Source organism: Nyctibius grandis, chromosome 17 (genome assembly GCF_013368605.1).
Source record: "Nyctibius grandis isolate bNycGra1 chromosome 17, bNycGra1.pri, whole genome shotgun sequence".
NCBI classification, from domain to species: Eukaryota; Metazoa; Chordata; class Aves; order Nyctibiiformes; family Nyctibiidae; genus Nyctibius; species Nyctibius grandis.
Window position 1 is genome coordinate 4,684,608 of NC_090674.1, and position 15,613 is coordinate 4,700,220.

Genomic DNA, 15,613 nt, shown 5'->3' on the forward strand with positions numbered 1-15,613 from the left:
AGGTAACAGTATTGGGCTTGCCTTGGGAGGGAGGGGGAGGTTTTTCCAGAATAGATTAATCTTGGTATTTAAATTGCATAGTGTTTTAAAATAAAGAAATACCACCTCTCCAGGATCTTGAACATTCTGGACTTTTATTTTTATTTCACTGTGGGAGTGAAATGGCTAATAGGTACAAAGCATGAGTAGTCATGTCTAATTATAAAATAAGTTGGTTGCATTTTAGTTGTCAAAACTCTGATCATAGTAAGGTATTTTTTCTTCTGTTTAAGCATTTTCTAATTGAACTTTTTGACCAAAGAGCAAGTAACTTTTCTATTACAGGACAGGTTCCATGCAACTTAATTATTCCTATGAAACTTCTTGATTCATACAGTACTTGTGAATTTTTCCAAACAGAACTAATAGACTTTCGCCTTGATAAAAGTCAGTAAAACTATACTAAAAAAGGTTTCTCACTATGCAGAGTATTTGTCTAAACTGCTGTTCCTCCACTCAGGCAGGGTTAATGCTACATGACGGGACAGTTATTTTCTGCAGCATGTTGTACCCTGGGGATGAGCACCAAGGAAACCCCTTCGGTCTACAAGCATCAACTCGGAGAGGCATAATGCTGCTCTAAGGTGTGTTTGTGTTTAAAGCAGACAGATCTCTGTAGGACTGCAGTTTGAGAGCTGTGAAAACACAGCAAGAAAGCATGTATCTGTTTCATGGTGCTTGTTGTAGGCAGGTGTGGGCAGTTTGTTCCTTCCTGGGGTGGTTCAGAACCCAGCAGATGCCCAAAGTTTGTGCATCCTGCTCCCAGTGCCTTACTGGGCCGGGCTGGCTGCTGCTGCCCTTGGTGTCAGTGTTGGGTTAGTTAAAAAACAGCTTTTTGCCTTTTTGCTGAAAAGATCTGTGAACAAACAGCTTTACAGGGGTTAAAACTCCTTCTCCAATGTCGGGGGTTTAAATCAGCTGGGAGGCACCAGCTCAGCCCTGATTACCCATTGCCCGCAGCTGCAGCGACGTGGGGACCTTCAGCTGGTGCAAAGAACAGCAAAAAAAACAACGAAACAACCAAAAAAAAACCCCCGAGCCCCGGCACACCCCATCCCACCTGGGTCAGCGGTGGAGGAAGGGGCCGAGCAGCGGCGTGGGCGCGGTGCGGTGCCGCAGTGCCCGGCGCCGCGGGCTCCCGGGGCGGGGGCGGGCCCGCCGCCATGCTGCGCAGAGGCGTTCCCTTGCGCGGCGCTCGGCCCCGCCCCGCCGCGCAGATGGGCTCTCCCGCATCCCCCGCGCCCTTGGTTCGCTCCCTCCCCCGCCCGCGAACCGGCGCGGGGGGAACCGGTCGCGCTCGCCGCCGCCGCCATTTTAGGTGCCGCTGGGGGGGCGCCGTGGTGCCACGCGGGGGAGGGCAGGGAGGAGGAGAGAAAAAGCGAGCGGAGCGCGGCAGCGCAGCGCTTCTCTTCCCTCCTCCTCTTCCTCCTCCTCCTCGGGGCCGAGCCGAGCCCTCCGCAGAGCAGAGCCTGGTCTAGCGGGGGCGCCGCAGCCGCCCCGCCAGCCGGGGCTGCGCGCTGCCCTGCACCGCTCCCCGCGCTGCCATGCCGCCGCCGCCGCGCCGCCCGGGCATGCCGCGCTCGTTGCCGGCCCCCGCCTCCTGCCTGCTGCTCGCCGCGCTGCTCTGCGGAGGAGCAGGGGCCGCTCGAGGTAAACAGAGCCGGGGCGGGCGGGGGAGGCTGCTCGGTACCGGGGGGAAGGGGCGGGAGGGCGGCGGATCCGGGTCCCCCCCCCCAGCTTGCCCGCCGGCTCCCCGGGCGGCCTGTGGGGCTGTGCCCCCGTCGGACGGACCTGCTGGGCGGGGAGATGGTGTCCTTGGCTCCCTTCGTCCTTCGGGAAGGGGAGGAGGGAGCGCAGAGGAGGACATCTCGGTGGTGCGATCGGGGAGGGAGGGGAGGAGGGCGCTGGCCGCCCCTCCCCGGGGCTCGCTGGGGGCCGGGGTGACCTCGCCGCCGCCGTTGCACCTGCGGCGCGGCCGGGAGGGAAGGGGGGGGGGGGGGTGCGCGGTGGATGCGGCTCGCCCTCCTCCTTCTCACCTGCGCCGGGCTGCGCCCCCCGAGACCTTCTTCCCCCGGAGGTCAGTCCCCGCCCCGGCGGTGCGGCCGTGGGGGCCCGGCCCAGCTGCGGCGGTGGCGGTCGGTGGCGGCGGCCCGCCCGTTACATAAGCGCTCCCTCAGGCTCCTCACTTGTTGCGGGGGAGAGGGTTCGGCTGGCGAAATGCAGCGAGGCCCGCCGGTGCCCTGGGCGGGCCTGGCCGGTCTGCCCGCTGCCAACGCCGCGCTCCTCAGGGCTCGGAGAGGCGGCGGCGGGTGGAGCCGTGCCGGGGCTGGGGCTCGGGGGAGAGCCTGGGTGGGCGGCGGAGTGGGAAGGGGCAATAAAACACCTGGGAGAGCCCCTGGGGAGCCGAGCCTTCAGGCTGGCGTAAAGAATGCTCGTTTGGTTGTTAGCGAGAGCACGGAGCTTTGCTAAACCTTAAGCGATACGGTATTTTTAAACATCGGCCTTGTGGCTTTTGATTGATCTTGTGGAGTAAAAGCATACGCATTGCAGGTCTCCTGAGCAGATTTCAGTCAGAGGCTTGCAAACGCTTCCTTACCTGAAGGTTACCCCTCGAATGGAGGGTGCCATTGCTGCAAGATTTAGCTGATGGTATGATGAGATTTGAGATCTTGCATTTAATTTGAATGGAGATTAGAAGCGTGGCTTTAAAATGGCTTGCAGATACATTAAAGGGGAAGTTCTTGATCTCAAACAAAACCAACTCATTAAGGACACATCTTGCTGCAGTTTCCCTACATAGGATCAAGAAGCTGCTGCTGTAGTAAGAAGTCTGCCAGCTGTTTAGATAGTGGCCATAATTTACCTGTACAAGATCTCTTAAGTACAACCTATTCACTAGTATTCATGGAACTATTGAATTTAATGCTTACCACGCCAATACAGAAGCACAGTTTCATTGAATTGCTAGGCTTTTCCATCATTTGAAATTACAAATAAAACCAAGGAAAGCTAATACGTCCTTGGAAATGAATGGCAATTTTAGATAGCGTTGCCCAGGACAGCTCTGTTAGTCAGCTCTTCTGCAGTCTGTACTTGTTTTCAGTCTAATCTACAGTGCTGCTGGACCGCAGGTCCTGATCTGGTAAACTTCATCACACATAACTGAGTTACAGGGTGAGGTCTGGTGTGGCGTGGTATGTGCAGTTGCCTTAGTCGTCACGACATTTTGGCTACTCTAGGTAGGCCTGTTAATAATGTTACAGGAAGATGCATTTAACAAGTAGGCTCTGGAGAACACCTGGAAAGCTGCTGGGGCAACTTGCTCTCATTTCCACGTTGTGAGGAGAAACATTTGTTTGGAAGCATTTATGATAAACGTCCAGTTTTGTGCTGTATTGTCAGTTCCATTTTTTTTTTTTCAAGTGCAGCTTCATTTTTTTTCATTGTGACTTTACAAGTCCTTGTTACTGAGGTCACTAAGATTTATTTTAAGTGGTGAGAACTGAATTGTGCTTGGTTCAGTAATGTGCTGGAATGGACTGGAAAGGCTACAACAGGGTGGTGAGTTCCATTCTCCAGTCGTGTGTGTTCCTGTGGTTGGAACAGGGGAGTGAAAAGTGGTTCCTTTTGGAAAGAAATGGAAATAGCTTTTGGGGGCTGTGATCTTACACAAGAGTTAGGTGTGAGCTAGCTGACCTACCGTCTTCCCTGTAGTTCTTTTTAGGGGTGCAAAGAGTGGTTTCAAGTTCTAAAGAAGCATATTGTTGTCCAGCTGATGCAGAGCTCCTAATTTAACTGAATTTAGCTCGTAATTGGTCAAGTTGACCCAAATATTTCTGAGCTTGTTGGACTAATGTTGCGGTGGAAAAGCAGTGCATTCAAATTGTGTTTGTCAAAGTGAAACAATTGGATATTGTATCAACACAGCTGAATGGGGAGTGGAATGGAGTGACTTTTGAGATGAGGGGGCAGTGCATCTAATGGCTGCTTCTTCCGTAGGTACTGACCAGGTAGAGCGATACACCTCTGTTGCGTGGGCCCCTTCCAATTTATTGTCCTTTAGGAAGGGTGTTGATTGAAATACTGCTATCTTGAGGAAGCTTTGCTGAGCTGTGATTATTTCAGGAAGTTATGTGGTGCTGTGAGTGTCTTAAATCCAAACCACAAACCACTTTCTCGCTGCCACAGTCTTACTGCAGATGTTTCTTTGACACGGTAACAGCCTTTATGGTATAGGGTTAGTAGTTAGGTTTCTATCTCCTTTTTGGAGGCAAGGAAATTTAAGACTACCCTAAAGGATTATGAAGAGACAATTTGGCTATTTATGGGGGCTGTTAGGTTTTTTTCCTCTAAGGATTTATGAAAGTAAGAGACTACTGAGAAGAGACAGAATTAATCAGTGCTAGACCTTTCTATGATGCATAATGCTTGGAAAAGCATAATATACAGCCATCTGTTCATGCAAAAAATCTTTATCTCTTTTTCTAGATATATTATATAAAATAATACACTGCTGTGGAAATTGAAATGCAGGAGAGAGGGTCTGGGCAAGCATAGTCTACTTTGTGTGTTTGGAATACTATCGTGCCAGTTGCTTTCTCCCATATTGTTAGACTGCAGGTTGTGCTGTCTGTGCCAACTTATCAGGAAAACTTACCAATAGAAACTTTTTTAGACTTGTAAATGTATCTTTGGTTTGAGGTCTTAATGTTGCTGCAGACTTGAAATCACCAGTTTCAGATCATTGCAAAGAGGTTTGTTTTTTTTTTTAAGGAGAAGGATAGAAGCTAGGCTCACAGGCTTCCATTTCTCATGGAAATTAGAAGGCTTGCAGTTAAACCCAGATCAGGCCACAGGACAGTATAATGTGAACATCTCAGATTAAATTAGAATTCTGGTATTCTGGGTAAAGTGGCATTTTCTGCCATGAAAATCAAAGTATCTGATAGCTTAGAGGCTCGTGGCTATGAAACTGTTCTGCAGCGGAGAAAAAACTTGTCATCAGTGATGCGTTCTGAACAAAAGCACTTGTACCATTTTTCTGAGCCTTATCTCTCATTCTATTTAGTTGTATTCGGGGAAGTCTCTCTGAAATTTTGTTTATGATGTTTAGGGGCATACATCTCGTATCATTACCATTATTGTCAAAGACAGAAGCGATACTTCAAAAAGTGGGAGAGTTCAGTAAGTCGGAAGCCTTGGTCTTAAATAAATCTTGTTTTGCACTCTAATTCATTTGATTTGTACTGATTGACTCGCATTGGCTTCAGTAGGGACTAAACCTCCTTAGGAGCCTTTAGAAAGGATTATTGGAAACCTCAGGGCCTTTGAAGAACTGTCTGTCCTTTGTTTATGGTATTAGGTCTCATCTCACTTCCTCTGTATTAAGATTGAAAACAAGTTGCTGCTGCTGCTCCCCATTGGTTTCCCTGGTTTTAAAGCGAGTCAACAAGTAGAGCCAGAAGTGCCGGCTGTGCTGAGATGGTATTTGCTGTGTTTGTAAATAAGATTCCCTTTCAAGGAGTGAAGTTTATAAATATGGCAACAGTTAGTTTCTAAGTGATTTCCACTCTTGCACTATAATTAGCAACATTTAAGAGAACGTTTATTAAATGAATGTTTACAGGTAGAGGCTTATGTTTTCTATTTCAGTGTTCTGTTTAGTTTAAAACATTTTAAATTTCACTTCAAAAATTAAGGCTTTGTTGCCTTAATCCTATTTAGACTCTTTTGTGGTGGGATATTATTGTTTTGCTGTTTTCCCTGCCAGGCTTTTATCCAGATTGAAATTTGGTCAGTATATCCTCTAAGGTCTTTGGTGCTGTGAACATTTCTTCTGCTGCAGGTGTGGATAATAACAATTGCAACTGGTTTCTAATCTGTCATTTGCATGTACCTTAGTTACATGGGAGTTTTGCTATAAGCCTGAATCTTTGTAAAATAAAATCAGATTTAGGTAACTGGTTCAGCATAGAACAGGAAACTCTCTGTTAGTGGTGATAAACCAGAGATTTTTCCCTAGGCAAAATATCATTTAATAAAACCTGTTGAATTCCTACAGCTGTTAGTTTGAATATGGTGTTTGGAGAATTAATATTAATTGTACAGGCTCAAACTGTAGGCACCTAACAATTTGTAAACGTTACCTTGTGCTCTCAGTGCATGGCAGCTGAGCTTCCAGAGCACAAATTAAAAGTGCTCCTTGACTGTGGCAAAGAATCCAAGATAGAGAACTGAGATTGTGGCATGAATTTCAACCACGTGCTTTTCCTTCAACTAGGAACCGTGGAGGTTAATGTTAGTGGGTGCCTGTGCCCTTAATCCATCTCCTAGTGCAGATTCATCCCCCTGTATTTTGTTACTGCCTACAGTTTTCACGTCCCAGTAATGGAAATCGTGGTTTGTCTTGGAAACCAATAGTACAGATAAGAAAAGTTTCATGCTATCGAGAAACCTGGCGTTTGAGCAAAACATGTGTACAGGTTTATCCAGTTGTTTATACCTGGTTGTAAGATGGTGATTTTTGATAAAATTCTAGGTATGAGAAGACTCAATTAAAAAACAAAATAACTCTTTTAATTACCACTGACCTATTTCAAGTTGTTTATATACAAAGTTAATCCTCACCCTTTTCTAACAGAACAAGGAAGCCAGCCCTGAACTGCAGGCTGGTGAGTAGGGCAGGAGCAAAACACACATAATAATCAGGCCATGCTACACCCTTTCTTATTAAACTTTACTTTCAGGGTGGAGAAGGCATATTTTATTGTGTAGATCTTTGCTCCTGCGCTGAGCTGTATTTTTCTGTGATTATGCACTATACAAACTTTTTCTTTTAATGATATTGCTTGAAATTTCATCAGAACGGTACTAAATAATGAATGTTTGAGGTAAAACATACTTTAGAGTTTTGTTGTCTCACTGAAAGGCATGCTTATATTTTCTTATATCAAGAGGAGGACAATTAAAAGATGCAGAGTAATCAAAACCTTTGTCAGCCCTTCAGGACAGGAGTAAAGGACTGTTTGCAAAGTTCATTGAGTGCAGTTCAGTTGAATTGACAGAATATAATTTTCTTTATGCAATCTCTGGGTTTTTCATGAAGCCTCAAAGGTGGATTTTAAAAATGAATATTTTATGTTTATCTGCTGTCACGATACTGAACATCTAGCCTTCAAACTGCAGTACTCATTATTGAGTTCATTCAATATGTTTTACCAGTTAATTCTTAAGAATTTGTTTTGACATAAATCATCTTGATCTGGTTCTAAAGATATATAGCATGGCTAAATAACACTACATATTAGAAGCAGTTATACAGAAGAAAAAATATTTTCAGCTACAGTCCTCCCTGGTTGAGGTATGTCTAAATCTTCAGTTATGTAGGCGCCAGATGCCATTTAAGTCAAAAGAACTTCTGACCACTTGTAAGAAGGTAACTGAAGTCCTCAGAAAGGACTTTGATAAGTACATCTCATTTTAATGTTTGCGTTCAAATACTGGAACTGAATTAATTCTGATTGTCTTAAGATTATAGCTTTTGATTAAAGTTTCCATTCTAGCCCTAAACCCCATTGCCCTGTCTACATATTCATTAATTCCTTTAAACAGCAGGAAAAAGTTGCTGCTGGTTGATCTGATGGATTGCATTCTGCAGCAGCAGCCGATGCTTTGGTGAAGCATCCTTCCTTTGAGGTACATTCCTTTTTTGCACAACACTCAGTGGTAGTTCCAGTCAGTCAAAGTTGGTCTGTTCAGCTTCATGGGAAACTGAGCGCATTTACCTATGGTATTTTAAAAAGAAAGTGAATGGTATTTTAGAAACCAGTGTTCAAGGCACACATCACATCAGGCACCAGCTCCCTTTCCTCCTATAGCTTAGCAGCTTATCTTTAGCTAAGATAAGCTAGTTTTTAACGGTGCAGTTTGCTACCTGGAAAAAGAGGTGTGCTTAGCTGTCTTTTAAATTTTTTTGGCCAGTAAAAACAAAGTAGAAGTCAGCTTGCTGTGTTGTGCCAGGGTAGCTCCCCCCACTTGACTAGATTAAATGCTGGTTGGGATTTACAGCAGATTCCAGTTGAGGCACTTACAAATAGTGTGAATATTGTATTTCAAGGAAACCAGTGTAGTTTATCCTAGTTAAATGGCAAGAGATTAACAGCTCAGGGCACTTTGTTAGTGTCAAGCTTGGAACAGGCCAACTGTTTTGTTTTGAAATTAACATTCTGGCTTTGAACAACTTTCTCTGTAGATTTCAGGAGTTTTGTGGCAATTAAAGAGGAAAAAAAAGTGAAAGGATAGTTTTCAGTCCAACATTTAATGATATTTAAGCCAACTGAGATCAGAATACTTGGTTCCATTTTGCAGTTGGTTCAAGGGAAGCAGTAATGTATTGCTCATAAGCTGTGCCTCATATTTCAAATGCTAGCTTGAGAGTTTCTTACCGTGTGTGGTTATGCTGGAGTCAGTAGATCACAAATATGGATAACAGGCGTTTCCTGGATATTCAGCAGTAAGTTTGGTGAGTTGTTTTAAAATCCGGTGATGTGCAGCCTTCATAAACACAAAGGGATTTAAGCTTTATGTTTTAAAATCTGGTGATGTTTTTGCTTCCCTAAACACAAAAGGGTTTAAGCTTTATGATTTTTTTTGTCTACAGCACAATAAAAGGACATGACTTTGCTTTTAACTGGGCCTGTTGTTTGAAGGTTCACTAGGCTCTGCAGATGCTTAGGATATTCATAATTCTCTTCATATGTGGTTACAGTACTTCAAGCTTTTATAGAGCTCCCTACCCTACAGTAGTGGGATTTACTGTAGGATTCCTAAATGAGGAGAAGGTTTCTTAATGCCTTAAAAAAAAAATTTGTAATTTACATTCAGAAGCATTAGAATGGAGATGGGAGTTTATTTCTGGTGGAGATGTGTTCTAGTATTTCATACGAGGTCCTTGCAAAGACTAAGATGAAGGGATGAAAGGACTCTTGATATATTCAGTTGAGGTGCAGCTGCCCCAGAGGCACTGACAGAACGGTACACGACTGCATCCTCCTTGTGCTCCGCACAGACATGGCTGTGTTAGCGAAACGCTTGTCTTCAGATTTGAATCAAGAGACGTGTTTCAGTTGGAGATTCACACTCTGGCAGATACTGGCGCCTTCCCTCTGAGGGAGAAGTGGTGTGTTAGTCCCTTTGAGCATGACGAAGTTTGTTTTAAAACGCCAAGTTCTTGCAGGGTGCCGTGGCAGTGTGCTGCTCTGGGTGAATAGGACAATGTGGTTGACGTTTAGCTGGCTGTTCGGGACGCTGGATATTGAAAGCATGCCCGGGTGAGTGTATTGGGGCAATAAAGACAGTGTTGCCATGTTGAGTAAAACCACATGGCGGTAATTAAACACTGTTTGCATTAAAATAGCTTGTTGTGAGTTCTCTTGCTGCATTATGATGTATGGAGATATTCTATCCTGTCTAGCAGTTCGTTGCTACTAACCAGTAAAAGATTGCAGATGAAAGCATACTGGGAGTGTGTTATGGTTCCCTGTATGAGTTCTCTGCCTCTAGGTTTAATTGTTTAAATGTCCTTTTATCACCGTTTTTTTAATTCCCTTGGGGAAGTATATGACAGGTATCATGAATCCATTTTGGTTTGTTGGAGAGGCAGGACTCAAGTCTAGGTTAGCCTTCCATCTCTGCCTCTTTTGACAGTCTGTTTATGTAATTCTTTAGAAAGGTGAAATAGCAGGACTCAATAGTGTAATGGTGTTCTAGCTGTAGTATATAATTTGCTGTGATTGCACAGGCATTAATTTCAGAACTTGCACATGCTTGATCTCATGAAGACCAAAATCTGGCTCATGTCACTTATTGAATGCTGGTTGGTATGTTTGTTATAACCTCTAGCAAAGCATTTCTTGTATTTGTCTGTGTATAATTTACTGAAGATGACTTTTTTTGTATAGTAAGGAGCAGTTTTGAGGTCCTCTTAGATGAATGTTTTCTGTAGGTTCTAGGCAGCTAGATACATACGACCTTCCAGAATTAGATCTGGGAAAAATAGTATGAATTTAAGAAGCAAAAGTGTGTGGTAGCCTGTGAAGTTTTTTGAAGTAGCAGATGTACATTGCCCAAAACAATTTAGGTGAAACCGATGCATGTAGAACCTCAGGATGAAGAGAGCTAGACCAAGAGAAATGATGTATTCAGCTGTCAAGAATTAGTTGTTACACCACGTATACTGGTTCTGTGGACTACAGGCTGTGTTTATTTTTGGAGAGCATAACATAAAAATAAATATTTAATAATCAAAGTGGTTTCAAACCTTTTGACTTTGTACTTTGTTTTCCTTTCAGTTAACAAGCATAAGCCATGGATTGAAACAACCTATCACGGTATAGTGACAGAAAATGACAACACTGTGCTCTTGGACCCACCTTTAATAGCCCTGGACAAAGATGCGCCTCTGCGTTTTGCAGGTAAAGAATTCATCTGCATTTCTTTTTTTAAGAAGTGGAAAAGCTTTCTTGATGACAAATGCTGTGTGTTACTTAGTGTGTTTTCCCTAACAGCAGCCTAATGTTTCAAAGCTTTTAGACCCTGGGAAATGTTTGTGCATGGACCAGTTTTATTTCATATTTACAGCTGTACCCAAATATCCAGACCAGAGAGTACTCTGTATTGTAGATATTCCATGCTGCTTTCAAGTTCATGTATGTATGTTAATTTTTCTGTTTTGTTGGTGTTGATTGTTGTGTTTTTGTTGGTAGTGCTTTTTTTTTTTTTTTTGCATAGTGTCTAACCTTTTCCTCTATCCGTTGGATTCTGCATTTCACAGCATTCAGTCTGGGAGTTCTGAAATTATTTTCTTATCATTCTGAAGAGAGTTTTTGGTTTTCTTAGTGGTTTTGATTTGTATCTTAATAGATTGAAAACAGTAATTGGTAGAATTAAGGTTGCATTTCTTCTGTGCAGTATTTGGACCGAGAATTCCTGTAGAAATCTAGACTTTCTGTGATAAGCTTGTTTAGCAATTTGGGGCGTTTAAAAAAATGGACAGCCTCATCTACCTGAAGAAAAGTCTTATTCTCCTCAACAAAGAATGTAGAGAATGATAAGCAGTATTATGGAAAGTACTTTTTTGGTTTCACAAAATATTAGAAAACTGTGTTTGAAGAATAGCATCGGGCATCTGCAGGTATTTAAATTAGTTGTAGAGGGTAACACAAGCTTAAATTAGATGCTTGCAGAAGCTTACGTGCTAAGTAAAATTTTAGAGCTAAGAATCCTAGTAAAATACCCAGAGGATGTGACATTAGCCATTTTTGAGAACATTGCTTAGCCTGTCTTTGAGGAGGAAGTGATTGAAAAAGAGAGCGATTAAATTAACAGCCATTTGAAATGTTCAGCATGCTGAATGCATTGTGTGCTGCAGTATTATGGCAACGTGGTCACAATTTCTTAAAGCAGTGCTTAAAGTAATGGTTTTGTTGCATTATCATAAGGCTGTAATTATCTCCAAGGCTGCCTAATAAATTCAGGAAGTTCAGAGATAATGGCAAACCTCTGCAACTCAAACTTTCTCATGTATTGGATACACATGGCAGAGGCTATTGAGTGATCTCAGCTGGAAATAAAACTGCTGTTTATGAACAAAAAACCCTTTCATTTCCAAATGAAGAAGTTTGTGTTGGGATACACAAAATCTGTTAAGTAAGAAGAGGTATAGGAAAGCTGACTTGCGTTCGTGGTGATTAGGAGAATATTAATCATCTCTCGCAGTTCTTAAGTGCTTTAAATGTAGGTGCTGGTAGTTTGACAGCATTGAACAGGTTTTGAAAATGGCAATTTTATACCTCTCGGTCAATAGTAAATTTTTCTTAAGTGCTGGGTATCATGAAGCTTTAAGAAAGTACTGGCAGAATATCTTGAAATATATTGTCAAATTTGCAGAGGAAAATCCAATATCAAAGCATCTCTTCAAATGAGACTGCTTTTCAGTTGTGTTGGTCTAAATTGTATAAACCTGCTTTCATTTAATGAACACGTTTACCAACTGGAAGCTGGTTTTATTAAACGTTTGTATAAACCTGATATATTTTGGCTTTCAAAAACTAACAATTCTTCAGTAGCAGCAGAACAATGGATTTACAATAGTTATCTTAAATTCTGAGTGTAGCACGCTAACGCTGTGAAGAAATTTCCTCGATATGACGTTGTTGGATTCAAATTGCGTAAATTTTGAATGACTGTGCTGTGGCAATCTATAAAAGCATTTGTCTGCCATTAAATGGAACAATAGTTGATTCTGTCTTTGAGGAGACCAAACGTGGGAGATGTGTTGAATCAGCGTTACCAGTTCTGGTTGGTGGTGCTGCAGTCATGTCCTAGGACGGAGAATAGCGGTGGTGTTGTCCAGCAGTGTCTATGTGGGTGTTCAAGTGCGAGAAGCCCATTAGATCAGTGACATGTTTTTACAGCAAAACAAAGTGTTCTCAGGGTTAAATGGCTGTTTCAGCCCTAACTGGTATATTCCTACTTTTAAATCAAATTTATTCATGCTTCAAAAGGTTGGATATTTTAATTAACTGTGCCCCCTAGCTGAGCTGTGAAACTTTTGAACTGTCTGCAGGTTTAAAATATTTTAAATAGAGCTTTTTGCTTTATTTCAGTTTTGAGCATGTCAAAACATCTTGAAACTAGTTCATTTAAATGCTTTGTAGTACCTGAACTGTGGGGCAAGTAAAAGTCATACTTTATTGCTTTGCTCACTCTGTGCTGTGGATAGGATCCCAAAATTTAAGTGTGCAAAAATAAATAGGGTTATGTAGACATTTATTTCTAGGGTAATTTGTATGGTTTTAAATCTGAAAAAATACACTTTTGAAAACAGTTTGAATATAGTCATGCCAGGTTGCCTCATCATACTGCCTGACTTTTAGAGACCCTGTGGAATCAGCCTTGTACCATGATTGCTACAGATCTGCTTGAGAAGACAATGACCATTGTCCTTCCTCAGTGAAACTGGGATTCGATCCAGAATGGTTTTGCTGAAAAAATAAAATAAAGGACAGCTACATTTTCTATTGTACGTTAGAGTAATTCGTGTCCAAAATCAGTTTAGCGCCTGAAGCTCTCAGTGTGGGTTTCCCCTTTGCTATGCAAAAAGGAACAGAATTTTTATTGCATTTGAAACAAACAATGTTGTATCTGGATGCCTTCACATCGCTGAACGTGTTTTGTTATGAGAGTATAACGCAGGGTCTTGCTAGCAAGATGTTTGAAATGTTTCCCTTGTGGAAGGAAATGTGTCCTTGTTTTTTGGATGTGTCTGTAATAGGGTTTTAGTCCCTCTTCCTCCACCCCTAGAGAAAACCACTTCTCAGCCACAATACTTTATTTTCCCCTTACTAATCTGGGATGCGAGAAGTATTTTAGTGGGGGTTAGGAATTTTTTGACTTAGAGTGTGAATATGCATAGAGCTTTGAAAATGATCTTGCAGAATCTCTATTTGTTCTTTAAAAAAAAAAACAAACCATAAACCCCAGCAAACGTTTGTGCCAGCCCCTCCCCGGAGGTGTGTGCGGGTGCCCCGTTTCCACGCCGCGCCGCCAGCCCGTGTTTGTTCGGGCAGGAGCTGTGCTGACGTCCTGTCTGCGCCAGGCCTGTGCCTAATGCGGCGCTCAGCTGGAAGGGGTTGTACAGGCGCCATGTGTAGAGGAGATGAATGACACCGTGTAATCAAAGAGATAACGGTATTGATCTTGTCACATCCAGTGAGCCTACACCAAATGTTTCGCAGCCGGTTGGCAAACGGAAGAGGAAATTTTGTTGCAATAATATTTCAGGCGTTTTTGCATCAAATTTAAGGCATGCACAAAGTGACGTTTTGTTTGGTACCTATCACACATACAGATGCAAACTGAAACGGAGATATCGCTAATTGTGGCATTAAAATATTGGTTGGCTTTTTAAGGGGTTTGTATGGTACTAAGAAATACTTGTTTAGGAGACGTTCTACATATATTGAAATGGGAGGCTTTCCTGAAGGCTTTCTGTGATCCTCCTGTAGCCTGCTGCATGGCTAGAGCTGGGGGAATACACCTCCTCCTGTGCAGTGGAAATGTGGAGGGACAGCTGGCTCCAGAGTTTGAACAGTGTCCAGTCAAATACTGTATGTCCAGTTTAAATGTCGTACGAACCTTTTTTATAACTATATAATACATGTAAGTATTTTGCATCATTATATCATAACAGTACAGAAGGAGATGAAACAGTAAAAATGAACAAAACCTTAAAATTCTACCAAATCCTCGGTCATTTGTTTATGCTACACTAGAAAGGAGAAATACAGAATGCCTTTAGGATACAGGGTACTGTGTGTTTTCTGGCTAACCTAAGTTCCACAAACCTGTGGTATCTGTAAAATGGAATGTTTTTTCAACTGTAATTACAGCTGAGTGAAACACTCTAAAGTTCTATCCTAGTTACAGTTTATTTAGCTGAACAGTTTCCAATATATCAAATATAAACTAATTGATCATCATTCTGTTCTAGTATTAGGAGAGGTAGAAATTTATTTCAGTAATGTATCTCAGTTTCAGAATGAAATGAGAAAAAGCATTAAGCACATACGCCATGGCATGAAACCTTATGCAGCATGATACGGGACTAAGCTTACTTAATGGCAATAAAAAAAATTCACTGCCAAGAAGTCTATAATCACAGAGAGCCTTACCTGTAATACATAAATATATGTATTTTGTAACTGAGATAAAAATGAGTATCACCTATGTATGGGAATATTAACCTGTAAATTGTCTTGAAACAGCTCTGTAACAGGTATTTTTGAGAAAGGAGGGGGGGCTTTAATTTTTGAAATATTTTGTACTTTAGAGAATTATTCCTTTTTGCTTCTTTTCATTGTGGAGACACTTTGAAGAAGGGAGCTTAAAAAACCTGTTAGGTTGGCAGCTCTGCATTTGCTTATTTAAAGCACTTATAAGTAACACCATAGTTTTCATGCATTATAACTTTTTCAGTCATAAGAACCTTGTCTATGTAGTAATAAAAGGGCTTTTTGTTAATCTTACTCGTGTGAAGTGGAAAATATGATTGTACAGGGTCAGTTACTGTTCTGAGAAACATGTGGCAGGAATTGAGCTTTAGTACACCTTGAATTGGAGCTTCACACTTTAAAAAGCATCTGGAGACCCACGGATATATACTGGAGAGCTTATTTATGTCTTATGCTCAGGAGCCAAAAATATAATGCCTGAACTTCCTAGCAGCCAAACTGGTGTTGGTGCCAGGGTTAAAGATCACTTCCGATGACAAAGAACTGACCAGTTTTTAAACAGCCTCCCCTTCTCCCCAGTAGGTGATTGCTGCATTAATACACTTCTCCCTCTTCTCTCCATTGTCAGGCTTTCTGCTTTAATGTTCCCTTCCATATATTTTTTTTTTCCTGTAATCTTAATGTTTCACACACAATGCTTGACTCTTGAGGTTAGAGTTACTGGAAGGGAGCAGGGAGTGGGTGTACAGGATTAAGAGCTGTGGAATATTTAACAGCTTGCA

General features: G+C 42.2%; 1 protein-coding gene across 4 annotated transcripts in view; it reads left to right on the forward strand.

Annotated features, from left to right (window-relative positions):
* The first annotated feature begins 1,274 nt into the window (after window positions 1-1,274).
* Window positions 1,275-15,613, forward strand: part of CLSTN1 (calsyntenin 1) — a 36,730-nt gene continuing 22,391 nt past the window's right edge. For all 4 annotated transcript variants that reach the window (XM_068414686.1, XM_068414689.1, XM_068414687.1 and 1 more), the window contains exons 1-2: window positions 1,275-1,689; window positions 10,389-10,511. In XM_068414686.1, the coding sequence (XP_068270787.1) occupies window positions 1,584-1,689; window positions 10,389-10,511 (229 nt within the window). In that variant the 5' untranslated portion in view covers window positions 1,275-1,583. The remainder of the gene's footprint in view (window positions 1,690-10,388; window positions 10,512-15,613) is intronic.